Source organism: Narcine bancroftii, chromosome 11 (assembly GCF_036971445.1).
Source record: "Narcine bancroftii isolate sNarBan1 chromosome 11, sNarBan1.hap1, whole genome shotgun sequence".
NCBI classification, from domain to species: Eukaryota; Metazoa; Chordata; class Chondrichthyes; order Torpediniformes; family Narcinidae; genus Narcine; species Narcine bancroftii.
Window position 1 is genome coordinate 11844649 of NC_091479.1, and position 14435 is coordinate 11859083.

General features: G+C 43.8%; 1 protein-coding gene across 2 annotated transcripts in view; it reads right to left on the reverse strand.

Annotated features, from left to right (window-relative positions):
* Positions 1-14435, reverse strand: part of LOC138745523 (synaptotagmin-11-like) — a 48543-nt gene that overhangs the window by 13662 nt on the left and 20446 nt on the right. Inside the window, exons 1-2 of one of the 2 annotated variants that reach the window (XM_069902619.1) lie at positions 8113-13282; positions 3807-4696 (exon numbers count right to left, since the gene is read on the reverse strand). In XM_069902619.1, the coding sequence (XP_069758720.1) occupies positions 3807-4696; positions 8113-8143 (921 nt within the window). In that variant the 5' untranslated portion in view covers positions 8144-13282. Of the gene's footprint in view, positions 1-3806; positions 4697-8112; positions 13283-14435 lie in introns of those variants that run through there. The other variant, XM_069902618.1, reaches the window with a different exon arrangement.

Here is a 14435-nt window from a genome sequence, read left to right on the forward strand (position 1 = left end):
AATTGTACCCGTCTCTTATCACTTGAGAGCTGAAGTGCTAGAAATCAAAGCAACTTATCGGCCTGTTCAAGTGGGTGTCAAAGATGGCAAGTGTTTCGGACTTCTGGCAACCCTTACATGCAGGGTGCTGCAGATTTTCCAGGGGCTTAATCAACATATTTCCTAACAAGCCACTGATGTATTTTTCAATGAGATAAAAAGCAAGGCGTAAATGTGAATATAATTATATGATGAGAATCTACTAACGTCAGAGAGTTGGATTCTGAATGGGCTGTTACAATGAGCAAACACTGCAAGAAAGACTTAATCTAGAATAAATAGTAAATTGTTAAAATCCAATGCCTTTGACATTGGAACGGCAGATGTAGTTTGCAGGAAGTCCGTCGGCACAATTCTCTTTGTTTCAGTTTTGTGCATTTCCCAGCGTTTTATTTTAGATGATTTTTAAAATGAATTTAATGTTGTTTGCTCAATTCATCCATAGCCTGATTTACGTGAGATTTTTGGTCTATTTGTTATTATTGTACAACTGGTCAAAACACTGTTCTTTACTCCTTGGTGCAAAAACATGCAAATATTTAGACATAGCGATTTATATGTAGCACATATATTAAAATAATTATTGTTAAAAAATAAATCGGAATGATTTAATCTATCTCACTGCCAGTGGGAATTTCTGTATGTGGGGTGGGCGGTTGGCGTCTGCTGAGGACAGAGCGGAGGAGGATTTTCTGTGTGAGGGGTAGTGGGGGTGGTAGGGGGATCAATATGCTCCCACTGAGCTAAATGATCGGCTTCCTCAGGTATTGACCAGCAGCCATACCTTGTGAGGTGTCTGTGGAGGTTCGGAATGTCGAAGAAGACTCCGGAAAACCTCTGCAGGTGGAGAGCATTCCGGCGGGTTTCATCCCTGCCTGGCACAGAGGCGCCAACTCTCAGGACAAGAGCAAACTCCAGAGGATGGTTAACTCAGCCTGCGACATCACAGGCACCAGACTCCACCTCATCGAGGACACCTACATGAGGCGGCGTCTTAAAAAAAGCAGCCTCTACCCTCAAGGACCCCCACCACTCAGACCACGCCTGCTACCATCGGGGAAAAGGTACAGGAGCCTGAAGATGAGCGCTCAGCGACACGAGGACAGCTTTTTCCCCATCTGCCATCAGATTCCTGAACGATCAATGAATCACAGACATGGCCTTACTTTTTGTGCATGGTTATTTCATTTTTTTGTTATTTGTAAGATGGTTTTTAATGTGAAAGTTTGCACTGTGTCGCTGCCGCAAAACACTGAATTTCATGACTCACTCATGATAATAAATTCTGATTTGCATTCTGGGTACAATCGCTCGGCTCTTCAAAGTATAGGACCTTCCTGTGGGTTATGGCTGATATTCCTCAGATCTTTTGTGCCCCACCACATTCTCTGGCAGCTTGTCTCACATATTCTCTAAAGCAGTGGTTTTCCAAATTTTCCTTTTCACTCATACCCCACCTTAAGCAATCCCCTACTAATCACAGAACACCTATGGTATAGGGATCACTTAAGGTGGGATATGAGTGGGAAGGGAAGGTTGAGAACCATTGCTCTAGTCCCAATTGTTACGGAAATATTTTGCTTGAGAAAATTTGTCATTAACCCATTTCCTTTGGAGTTATGAAACGTGCACATAACGAGTCAATGAGGGACGATTAAAACAGTGGTTTTCAAACTTTTTCTTTCCACCCACATACTTACTAATCACAGGGTTAGGGCTTTCTTAAGGTGTATGTGAGAGGAAAGAAAAGGTTTGAAAGCCACTGCTCTGGAGAGGACATATTTTACTTTTAAACACCCCTCATCACTAGCACAGACTGATCGTGGCTACCCCTCCAATATCGGGCTTCATAGAACACAACAGCTCAGTGGCCTCACTTGTTTTGAGACCCACACAGAGAATGCAATTTCTGGAATCTAGAACAATCTGCTGGAGGATCTTGGCATGTGGAGTAGCATCATAGAATATGAAACATAGACCAGTATAGGTTTAGATAAAATGGCTAGGGAATTTTTATGGAAGGGTAAATTTCCAAGAGTAGCTTTGAATAAGTTAACCTGGAAATATGCATCAGGCGGATTACGCATTCAAAATTATTATGAGGCAGTTCAATTGAAATGTATTGGTTTATTCATGGACTTGGAACGGCCCCCCTAGTTGGGCTAAAATTGAGATAGCAAATATTTCTGAATTTGAAACACATCAATTTTTGTTTCGGTGGAATTTAAATTTATTACAACAATATAATGTGCCTAAACTAAAACATTTAATGAAGTTCTGGATGAGGAAAAATAGAATGATAGGTTCTACGGGTAAATTACTGACTTTAACACCGTTATATAATAACCAACTTATTCCTTCTTCAATATATAATCAATACTTGTTACATTGGAAATCTAAAGATATAAAAAACTTGGGGGTTTGTTTTAAAGAAGGTCAATTTTTATCTTTTAATCAAATGAGGGAAGATTTTGGTATTAATGAGAATTCTTTATTTGTTTCTTATCAACTTCGATCTCTAGTAAAACAAATATTTGGTAGAAACATGATTTTACCTGATTTGACTAAATTTGAATCTTTTCTTGTGACTGCACCAAGGAAGGGATACATTTCATTGATTACCAAATATTACAGGAAATATGGAAAAAATTGTATTTAACACCTGAAAAGTTTTTAAAAAATAAGGTTTTAGTGAATCAGACTCTTGTTTTAGACGTGGTAATTCGGTTGGAACTTTTTTCCATGCTGTTTGGTTATATGCACATATACAATCTTTTTGGAAAGCAACGCAATTGTTTTTGGAACATTTGTACAAGATTAAAATACTTTTAGATCGGACAATATTTTTGTTGGGTGAGTTGAATCCTTTGAAAGATTTAGGATTAGATAAATTTCAGATTGCTTTTGTATATTTAGCTTTATCTGTAGCAAAAATATGTATTGCTAGTACGTGGAATAATGCGATTGATATTAATAGATATGAGTTGAAAACTTGTTTGGTCATGGAAAAAATTATACATATTTTACATGATAATTATTCTTTTTTTCTTAATAAGTGGTCTTTATATTTAGAAAATTTACATTTATGATTAGATTTGAGTAAATATATTTTGGTTTTCTTTTTTCTTTCTTTGGCTCTCCAAAAGAGAGGTGGCTGAGAGGGGGAGGTGGGGTTTCTTGATAAGGAAAATTTTTTTTATCGTTCGTAATATATATTTTACTTATTGTATGTAATAACTTTGATGAATCAATAAATAAAGTTATTTAAAAAAAGTATAGGTTCTTCAGCCCATAATGTTATGCTAGCCCATACAAACCTACTCCATGACCAATCTCAGTCTTCATTCCTCACAATTCCACCATTTTTCTTGCGTTCATGTGTCTAGCTACAAGTCCCTGTTTGTATCAGCTTCAACTACCAACCCCAGCAATACATTCCAGCCACCCCCCCCACCACTTTTTTTTTTAAACAAACCTACCTCTGAGCTTTCCTCCACTCGCCTGAAACAGATGACCTCTGGTATCGATGGGTCGGAAAAAAAAAATTGATGTTTGTGGCAGGACCTTGCATCAAGTAGGATGCATTTTTCTGCTGAATTCGTCAAGTAGGGCACTGAGGAGTGCAGTAGAACAGGGGGATCTGGGAATTCAGATGCACAATTCCCTGAAAGTGGGTTGTAAAATGACATACCGGGTATTGAGTACAGGAGTTGGGTTATTTTGGCAAAGTTGTACAAGACGTTGGTGAGGCCAAATTTTTTGCTTACCTTTTTGAGCTTTGTCTTGGTGGCAGACAGTCCCATGGTGTGGGTCGAAGGAACGTCCAGCTTCCAGTCCAACTGTTCCAAGGGAAAGAACAATTCACCAACAAACGAGTCTTTGAGATTGTGGAACTCCTTGACGTAGACAGCAAAGCGAAGCGTGAAGCATTTGATCTCCTCCGGGGTGTGACCCGAGAACTGGAAGCTCTCCCGGAACTCTGGGTTCAGGCTCTTCCTGCGCACAGCTGTCTGCCGTGGCTCCAGAATCTTGGGCAGGAGGTGGACCCTGACATAGGAGTCGCACCCCGTGCCAAACCTCCTGGGAAGGTTGTAGATTCCAATGATGGACACTGTTAGATTCAGTTCGTAGGATGAGTAGAAGAGGGTGAAGTGCAGGAGAGGCTTTGGCTTTGTCTTCATGCCCATGAAACTGTCCGGTACATTCTGGGAAGGCGACCCCAAGGGCTTTGGAACAGAGCTTCCCAACCTGACGGGCTCTTTGTAGTCCGAGATGTCCCCCGACACAGTGCAACGCCTCTCCAAGATTCTCTTAGTTTTACTGTTCAGGCCAGGCTTCGGGATAACTGGGATGAAGGGCAAAGAAGGCCTCCCATGAGGACCAAGCTGGCATGGGTGGCCGGAGTCCTGCAGATGGCTGACTACACACGGTGGATAGTCCAACACCGAGCCCTCCACTTCCTCATACTGTTGCTTCACAGGTGTGCTGGTGTTCCCAAGCAGCCCTGCGTTGGTCTCCAGGACAATGCGCTCCGATCCCAGGCCTTTGCCGCCAGTGGGGTCCCGGTGTTTTCCTCTTCGCCAACAGAGAGCACAGCCAACAATCAGGCAGAAGCAGAAGATAGCCAGGCCAGCTCCGAGGACAACGTGCAGGTACACTGAACAAGACACAGAGAGGCAGGTGTTAGAGTGCGACAGGAGGTAAACCGATCTGACCTGCACATCGTCACCATAATCTCTTAATTTGGCTTTTCTCACTCTAAAGTCAGCCTCCTGTCATAGAAACCCATGGTTTCAAGGCTGCTTGAGATACAAGAACTATAATATTCCAGGACTTGGCCTTCCTGAGTTCTACGATAGAGCAGATCAAGTTCATTTATTACAGAACAGGCCCTTCAGCCCTCAATATTCTTCTGACCTATACATTCCTAACAAAAATAAAACTAAACCCTCCCTACCTTTTCTTTCTTCTTGTATCCACATGTCTGTCTGAGTCTCTTAAATGCCCATAATGTTCCAGCCTCCATAACCACCCCTGGCAATGCATTCCAGGCATCCTCAACCTTCCAGTGTAAAAAAAAACTTACCCCTGAACGTTCCTCCCTCCACTTTGTATGGATGTCCCCTGGTGTTTGCAACTCCTGCCCTGGGATAAAGATGCAGGATGTCCACCTTATCTATGCTTCTCAGAATCTTGTAGTCCTCTATTGAGTCTCCTCTCACTCCAAAGACAAAATCCCCAACTCTCCGAACCTTGCCTCATAAGACTCATTTTTTTCAATCCATGCAACACCCTGGTAAATCTCCTCTGTGCTGTAATCACCACAGCTTCCACATCCTTCATTCCTACAATGAGGTGACCAGATACAAGAGTGGACTCACCAGAGATTTGTCGAGATACATCAAGACCTCGAACTCAGTCCCCCTATTAATGAAGCCCAGCATCCCATAGGCCTTCTTAACCTGTGTATATATAACTAGACAAAACAGCATTTTTACAGACTACAGTGTATACACATACACAACACGTAAGATACCTACAGTTATAATTTTAAATAAATATAAACATTTTGGGATGATTTACTCGGTTACAAGATACCATTCATCAATCCCATAGCCTGTGGGAAGAAGCTAATCCCCTGACTGGCAGCCCTGATATTGGTACTCCTGCACCTTCTTCCAGATGTACAGTGGTTCTCAACCTTCTTCCCACTACCCCGGTGGGGCAGTAGGTGAAGGCAAGGGGAATCCTGTCCCTGTGGCACGTGGGGGCATCGGGGACTTGGACAGAAGTGCGGGTGAGGGACGATTTAATGATGGTGGAGGGAAAGCCACGTTGTTTGAAGGAGGACAATGAGGGATAGTGACATGTTCAGGCAGGTGAGATTAGTTGGACTGGCACTGGGGTCAGCACAGGACTTGATGGGCTGAATGACCACTGCCTGTGCTCGTTCCCCTGTACCCTTCTCTCACCATTGTGAATCTGTACCCGTTCTTGATATAATTCAAAATGTCTATACGATCCGTGCTCTGAGATTAGTAAGGGATTGCTTGAGGTGGGATGTGGGTGGGAAGGGAAGGATGAGAACCACTGCTCTAGACTCAATTGTTACTGAAATATTTTGCTTGAGAAAATTTGTCATTGGCCCATTTCCTTCGGAGCTAAGAAACCGTGCACATAATGAGTCAATGAGGTACAATTAAAACAGTGGTTTTCAAACTTCTTGTTTCCATTCATATACCACCTTAAGCAATCCCTTACTAGCCACAGAGCACCGATGGCATAAGGGATTACTTAAAGTGGTATGTGAGTGGAAAGAAAAGGGTTGAGAACCACTGGAGTCGTAGGTCAAAGATACCGTGTGCTGGCTGGAAAAGGTCTTCTATAATTCTCTGAGACCTATTCAAGCAACCCTCCCGATAAATGTCATCAGTCGAGGAAAGCAAGACCCCACCCCCCACCCAGTGTAAAGATGCTGAGAGACATGAGGTGAGTGCAAGAAAATGAGCCAAGCTGGTAGATCAGCCCTGGGTTTAATGAACAGAAAAGCAATTGCATAAAAGAGAATTTCTTATGAGATTACAGAGGGACACAGAAGGATTTCATAAAAACAGCAGGAGTTTTAACATTTTCATGTGGCTTGTGCAAGCTGGTATGGGTCACTGAATAGAATAATGGAAATAAAGGCACAGGCAATAGATGGTCTCATATCCAGAGTGTAATTGTGGCAGCTTGGTTGCAGTGAGGTGGAATACAGGTTCACATAGGGAGGTTAATTCCATTAAATTAATGAATTAGTTCAAGAAAGGGTATGGATTCACAATGAGAGAAGGGTACAGGGGAACGAGCAAAAAACGTGGATAAAGCATCGAACACTATAGCCCATCAAGTGCCATGCTGACAACATTGCCAGTCCAACTAATCTCATCTGCCTGAACATGGTCAATATCCCTCAATGTCCTCCTTCAAACAACATGGCTTTCCCTCACCACCATCAACTTATCCCTCACCTGTCCCCTCCACCTCCACGTGCCGCAAGGATAGGATTCCCCTTGCCCTCACCTACTGCCCCATGCATCCAACATATTTCTACTACCTCCTACGTGATCCCACCATTAGACACACATTTCTCTCTCTACCTTCCGCAGGGACCGCTCCCTCCCCTTGGCCCCTACCCCTGTGACTGCAGAAGACGCTCCACCTCCACCCACACCTCCTCCTTCACCACTATATGCGGCCCCAAACAGAACTTTCAAGTGAAGCAACATTTCACTTTTGAATCTATAGGACTCATCTAATGCATCCGGTGCTCCCGTTGTGGTCTCCTCTACATCGGAGAGACTGGGTGCAGACTGGGAGATCGCTTCATTGAGCACCTCAGCTCTGTCCGCTGCAATAGCGTAGATTTCCCTATGGCCACCCATTTCCATTCCCTTGCTGACATGTCTGCCCATGGTCTCAGACAGGCCACCCACAAATTGGAGGAACACCACCTCATCTTCCGTCAGAGCACCCTCTGACCGGATGGCATTAATATTGACTTCTCCCATTTTAATATCGACTTCTCCCGTTTCCATTAAACACGCCCCCCCCCCCACATCTTTGTCCACCTGTCTCCTTTACTCTAGTCTGTCTCTCCCCCCTCCCCCCCATTTCCCCCTCTGTCTCCTTTCACAGAGCCAAGAATCAATTTTCTTATCATCTCCAATTAACACCTTTTGTTTGTTGGACTGGATTCCACCCCTTCTCATTCTTCCACCTTTCTCTCTCAGTCTTTTTTGAGATGCCTACTTTTTGCTCATACCTTGAAGAGTGGCTCAGGCCCAGAACATCAATAATATATTTTCGTCCTATGGACGCTGCGGACAGGATGAGTTCCTCCAGCCAGAGTCCATAAACTCCCTCTATTTCCCTGTCCGTTAAAGTGTCTGCCTCTTACACGTGGTATCTATCTTGCCTGGAATATCCTGTAAATGTTATAGAGACAGAACTTCCAAAATGAACTTGGATGAGGATTTCACCAAACTAATTGTCACAACGGACAAACGTTACAGCCTTTCATTGGTTCCCTACCTGCTGTGTCGATTTGTGCAAAGGTTTCCATACCCCCAACGTTTAATTTTCCCAGGTAGCCAAGTCCATGTTGTAGTGAACACTCTTTCAACGCCTTCGCTAAAGATGAAGAGTTTTAGAAAAGCTCCTGCACTGTCTGGCCCTTTACACGAGCCATTCCCTTGTGAAAATCCTCAGATGTTGTTCCTGGCTGCTCAAAGTGGCACTGGTGAGGCCGCATCTGGAGCACAGCGTGCAGTTCTGGAAATATACTCCACCGACTCTCAGGAAAGCAAACGGTAAAATGACATTCCTCGAAAAGTAAATTGACGTGAACTTATAATTGCCGTTCAGAGTCTCTGCCTGAGACTGATCACATGAACTTTTGTAATAGAAACAAAAATGTACAGAGCTTCACAAAGGGCTATGACCTTCCTTTAAACAACATCATTAAATACAGTTATCTTGCCATTGTGTAATTGCGTTCAAAAGAGAGTGTTAATATTTGCAGATCAGATCGAAGGCAAACTCATTTCAAATGTTTAAACATGTCAACTTCTTTGATGCTTTAGGCAGCGGGATGTCTAACAGAAGTCAATCACACAACTCCAACTGCATCTACTTCAGCTGGGGTACTCTCGGTGTAGTGTCCTCCACATCGGTGAGATCGCACGTATATTCGCTGGGCACCTGTCTGTGAGTCCAAGCTAGCATTCCCAGTTTCCATTCGCCACCCCATTCCCACCATTGTCTTCAATCTCATCCAGCATGGAGGTAAATGCGAATGAGGAACAATGCGTCAAATTTCTCCCGGGCCCAATGGCATGAACAATCATATTTCTAATTTGAGGGACCCCCAACTCCTCCTGGCTCCACTATTTTAACCTAGTCCCATCAACCTGCACCCGGATCATAGCTCTCCATGCCCCTTCCATCCGTGTAACTATCTGATCTTCGCTTAAATGTCGAAATCAAACCCACGTCCACTAGCAGCTCGTTCCACACTCTCCCCATCTGAGTGTACATGAGACCACAAGAAATACAAACAGGAGTCGACCATCCATCCCGTCGAGCCCGCTCCATTATTCAATGAGATCATGTCTGATCTGATGATGGGCTCATCTCCACTGACCTGCCTTTTCCTCAATCCTTTAATTCCCCAACTATGTAAAAATCTATCCAACCTTGTCTGAAATAGATTTACTAAAGTCGCTTCAATAGGCAGCAAATTCTACCGATTCACCCTCTGGGAAAAGCAGTTCCTCCTCGTCTCCATCCTCAATCTGCTACCCTGAAACTTGAAGCTACAACCACTAGTTCTGGTCTCCCCCACCAATGGAATCAACTTAACGACTTATCGATGCCTTTCATAATTTTATGTTTCTACAAGAACCACTCTCATTCTTCTAAATTCCAGTGAGTACAGTCCCAGACGATTCAATCTCTCCTCATAGGCCAACCCCACTATCTCAGGAATCAACCTCGTGAACCTCCTCTGCACTGCCCCCAAAGCCAGAACATCCTTTCTCAAGTAAGGAGACCAAAACTGCATGCAGTGCTCCAGATGCGGCCTCACCAGGACCTTCTACAGTTGCAGCATAACCTCCCTGATCCTAAATCCAATCCCTTTAGCAATGACGGCCAACATTCCACTTGCCTTCTTGACCAACTGCAAACCAACCTTTCGTGAAACATGCACAAACCTTCCCAGGTCCTGCTGCACAGCAACACACTGCAATCGCTTGCCATTTGAATACTAATCGGATCTTCCATTTATTTTGCTTCCAAAGTGGATACCCCCACATTTACCAACATTGGTTTCCATCTGCCAGAACCTTTCCCACTCACTTAACCAATCTCTATCTCTCTGCAGACTCTCCGGTTTCTCTGCACAATTTATTTTTCCACTCAATTTAGTGTCATCAGGAAACTTAGATACACGACACTCTGTCCCCTCTTCCAAATTGTTCATGTATATCATGAACAGCTGTGGGTCCAGCACCGATCTCTGGGGCACACCGCTCACCGATTGCCAACCAGAAAGGCACCCCTGTATCCCAAAACTCTGCCTTCTATTGGTTAAACAATCCTCTATCTAGCAGCATTTAACAGTTCTCCCTGATGCTCCCCTTAAATCAATCGTTCTCAACCTTTTGCCACTCACATACCACCTTAAGTGATCCTTTACTAACCACAAAGCACCTATGGCATAAGATGAGTGCGGGAAAAAGTACTGAGAACCATTGCCTTAAACATATCCAATGTCTTCTTAAAGAGATGCACGAGGGATCTCATAGTTTACATAGTGTAAAACATGAGACCACCAATGTCCAGCTTCTATCTGATTGGATTTTATTGAAATTACATCTTTCCCTGTCCGATATAGAGCACCAGGCATACACATCTTTGTTTGCAGGGACCAGTTTCTAGATACAATCGCCTATCCAAAGCTTCCAGAAATTAAGTGCCGGAGCAATAACGACGTAACGTCTCCCGGCGTGGATGCAATGGGCTGAATGGCCCACATTCAGCACTAAATTTCATTGGGTTCTGTAACCAAGGGCACCATTCTAACTTTAGAATGGCAGTTAAAGATCCAGCGCAGATTTGCACAAAGCCACAACGCAGCCTACAATGGTAGCAATTCGGATCAGCTATCCTTTCATTTGCTTTACTCCCTGACATCAAGATAAGCCCAAGTTCTGAGGGTGTAGATAAGTTTTATTACATAATGAGTGAATTGCTTCTTGCACCCATTGAATCTCTAATCCCTTGTGAAACGTTAAATTGCATCATTCATAATTGCACTAGACTTCCTGATAGAAAATATGTAACTATTTCCCTTTGTGTAGTAGTGACAGGGGAAGGTTATTTTTATAAATGAAGAGTTGACTCGAGAGGACCAACACACTTCAATTGAGGAAATACTGCCAGAATGTTGATTTATCCCATCAATAAAATTCTATGGAGGCACATGGGACTGCGCTTGTAGGAATCTGGGGTAGAAGGAATAAGTTGGTGAAAGAATTCCAAAGGTCAGGCAACATCTATGGAGGGAAATGGAGAATTTTTGGTCTACTCGTATGGTCTGTGACCAAAACCTCTTGCAAATTTATATAGGTGCATTCTGACTGGTTGTATCACTTTCTGGAGTGGAGGTTCCAATGCACAGGTGAGTTGTTAACTCGGCCAGCGCCATCACGGGTACCAGTCCTCGCTCCGTCGAGAACATCAACAAGAGGCGGTGTCTCAAGAAAGCAGTCTCCATCCTCAAGGACCCCCTCAGCACCCAGGCTGTGCCCGCTTCACTCTGCTACCTTCGGGAAGGAGGGACAGGAGTCTGAAGATGAACCCCAACATTACAAAAACAGCTTCTGCTCCTCCGCCATCACATTCTGAATGGACAATGAACCTACTGACACTATCTCACTGTCACTTCTTTCTGAACTACTTCTTTTAAAATGTAATTTATAACAATATTTACACCTGTGTCGCTGCCGCAGAACAACAAATTTTGTGACAATAAATTCTGTCCATTCATGACTGTCCATTTCCCTCCACAGATGCTGCCTGACCAGTCGAGTTACACCAGCAATAACATATTTGAGGCGTATAGACAGGCTTTTTTTCTGTTAAACGGGGGGGGGGGGGGGGCAACAATTAGAGGACATGGGTTGAAGGTAAGGATGAGAGTGTGGAACGAACTGCCAGTAGAGGTGGTGGATGCAGTTCGACGTTGACATTTAAAAGAAGGTTGGAGCGGTCCATGGGTGGGAGGGGTATGGAGGTCTACGGTCTGGGGACGAGGCAGAAAAAGTAGGACTTGAAGGGCCTGTTCTAATTCATTTGCTGAATAACACTTTACAAGCTCCTCAAAAGTGCAAGGTTTTAAATTTTTTATTTAGGCATACAGCAGGAGACCGGTTTTAGTTAGTTTCGGAGTCACATAGATTTGGACAGGACTGAACTGCATCACTTGGCCCAACCCTTCTGATCTGCCAAGTTGTTGACCTGAGCTGGTTCCATTTGCCTGTGTTTGGCACAAATCCCACAAAACATTTACTATTGGCATTCCTGTCTGAGAGTCTTTTAAATGACATGGCGAACCCTCCTGCTTTCCTCAGACCCCTTTTACACAGAGGTCTCACTAAACGGCTCGTGTTTCAAGCCAGGTTGGGTCGGAGCATTCAAACTGAACCAAGAAAAGCAGGTTCAGTGCGACCTTTTAAACAGGGACCCGGCATCCTGGCGCTGGGACCTGCAGTGTTACAGCGTTAGCGTCCCAGTAAAGCAGGTAAGACCTTTACACAGGAGCCGATGTGAAATGGCTCTGATACTATCTACCTTGGAGGGGAAGTTCTGGGATAAAAATGACCCCCATCCCGGTTTCATCAACATTCACACAGGTAAGTGAAGCAGTTAAAAGGTGGTTAATTTCCACCTTTCAAGGGTAGTGTAAAAGGGCCTTCTATTTCCCAGAGAAGAGGGGTAAAGGGCTTAAAATCTGATTTAAAAGGTGGGCTCACTCTCTTATCACTGCTCATCTCTGGAGTACTTTCATTCCAATGTTAAAAGGTGGGTAGATAATGGCCAGGACTCGGAGGAGAATCACCACGAGATAGTTTGCATGCACCTGATGGAAGAGGCAGCCTCATGGAGAGATTCAGCAGGTAAACAGGCCCTTCAGCCCACACTGTACTTGCCATCATTTGCTTACATTAACCTCTCCCCTGATTCTGCCACCCACCAGGGTCAAGTTACAGCAGCCATCTACCTGATTGACCCACAGGTCATATAACATAACAATTACAGCACGGAAACAGGCCATTAGGCCCTTCTAGTCTGCACCGAACCAAACACTCCTCTCTAGTCCCACCTACCTGCACAATGACCATAACCCTCCACCTTCTTCTCATCCATATACCTGTCCAGCTTTTTCTTAAATAATAAAATTGACTCTGCCGCCACTATTTCTCCCGGAAGCTCATTCCACACGGCTACCACTCTCTGAGTAAAGAAGTTCCCCCTCATGTTACCTCTAAACCTCTGCCCCTTAATTCTTAACTCATGTCCTCTTGTTTTAATCTTTCCTCCTTTTAACGGAAATAGTCTATCCACATCCACTCTGTCTATCCCTTTCATAATCTTAAATACTTCTATCAAATCCCCTCTCAACCTTCTACGCTCCAAAGAATAAAGACCTAATCTGTCCAATCTCTCCCTAGACTCTAGATGCTTAAACCCAGGTAACATTCTGGTAAACCTTCTCTGCACTCTCTCCACTCTGTTTATATCCTTCCTATAATTAGGCGACCAGAACTGCACACAGAACTCTAAATTAGGCCGCACCAACGTCTTATACAATCTCAACATCACTTCCCAACTCCTATATTCCATGCAATGATTGATAAAGGCCAGCATACTAAAAGCCTTCTTCAACACCCTATTCACGTGAGTTTCTACCTTCAGGGAACGATGTACCGTCACTTCTAAATCTTTCTGCTCTTCTGTATTCCTCAATGCTCTCCCATTTACCACGTATGTCCTGTTCTGATTCTTCTTACCAAAATGAAGCACCTCACACTTATCAGCATTAAATTCCATCTGCCATTTTTCAGCCCACTTTTCTAAGCAGCCCAAATCCCTCTGCAATCCTTGAAAACCTTCTTCATTATCCACTATTCCACCTATCTTAGTATCGTCTGCATATTTACTAATCCAATTTACCACCCCATCACCTAGATCATTAATGTATATAACGAACAACAATGGGCCCAATACAGATCCTTGAGGCACACCACTGGTCACCGGCCTCCAACCTGACAGACAATTTTCCACTACCACACTCTGGCCTTTCCCTTTCAGCCAATGTTCAATCCATTTGACTATCTCAAAATTTATACCTAAAGACTGCACCTTCCTAACTAACCTTCCATGTGGTACCTTATTGAAGGCCTTACTGAAGTCCATATAGACAATATCCACCGCGCTACCCTCATCCACATTCCTAGTCACCTCTTCAAAAAATTCAATCAGATTGGTCAAACAGGACCTTCCGCCCACAAATCCGTGTTGAGTGCTCCTGATCAGACCCTGTCTATCCAGATATTTATAAGTTCTATCTCTAAGAACTTTCTCCATTAATTTACCTACCACAGACGTCAAACTTACAGGCCGATAATTGCCAGGCTTCCTCCTTGAACCCTTTTTAAATACGCCAATCCTCCGGCACTATCCCCATCTCTAATGACATTTGGAAAATTACCGTCAGAGCCTCTCCTATTTCCTCCTTTACTTCTCTCAATGTCCTGGGGAAGATCCCGTCTGGTCCCGGAGACTTATCC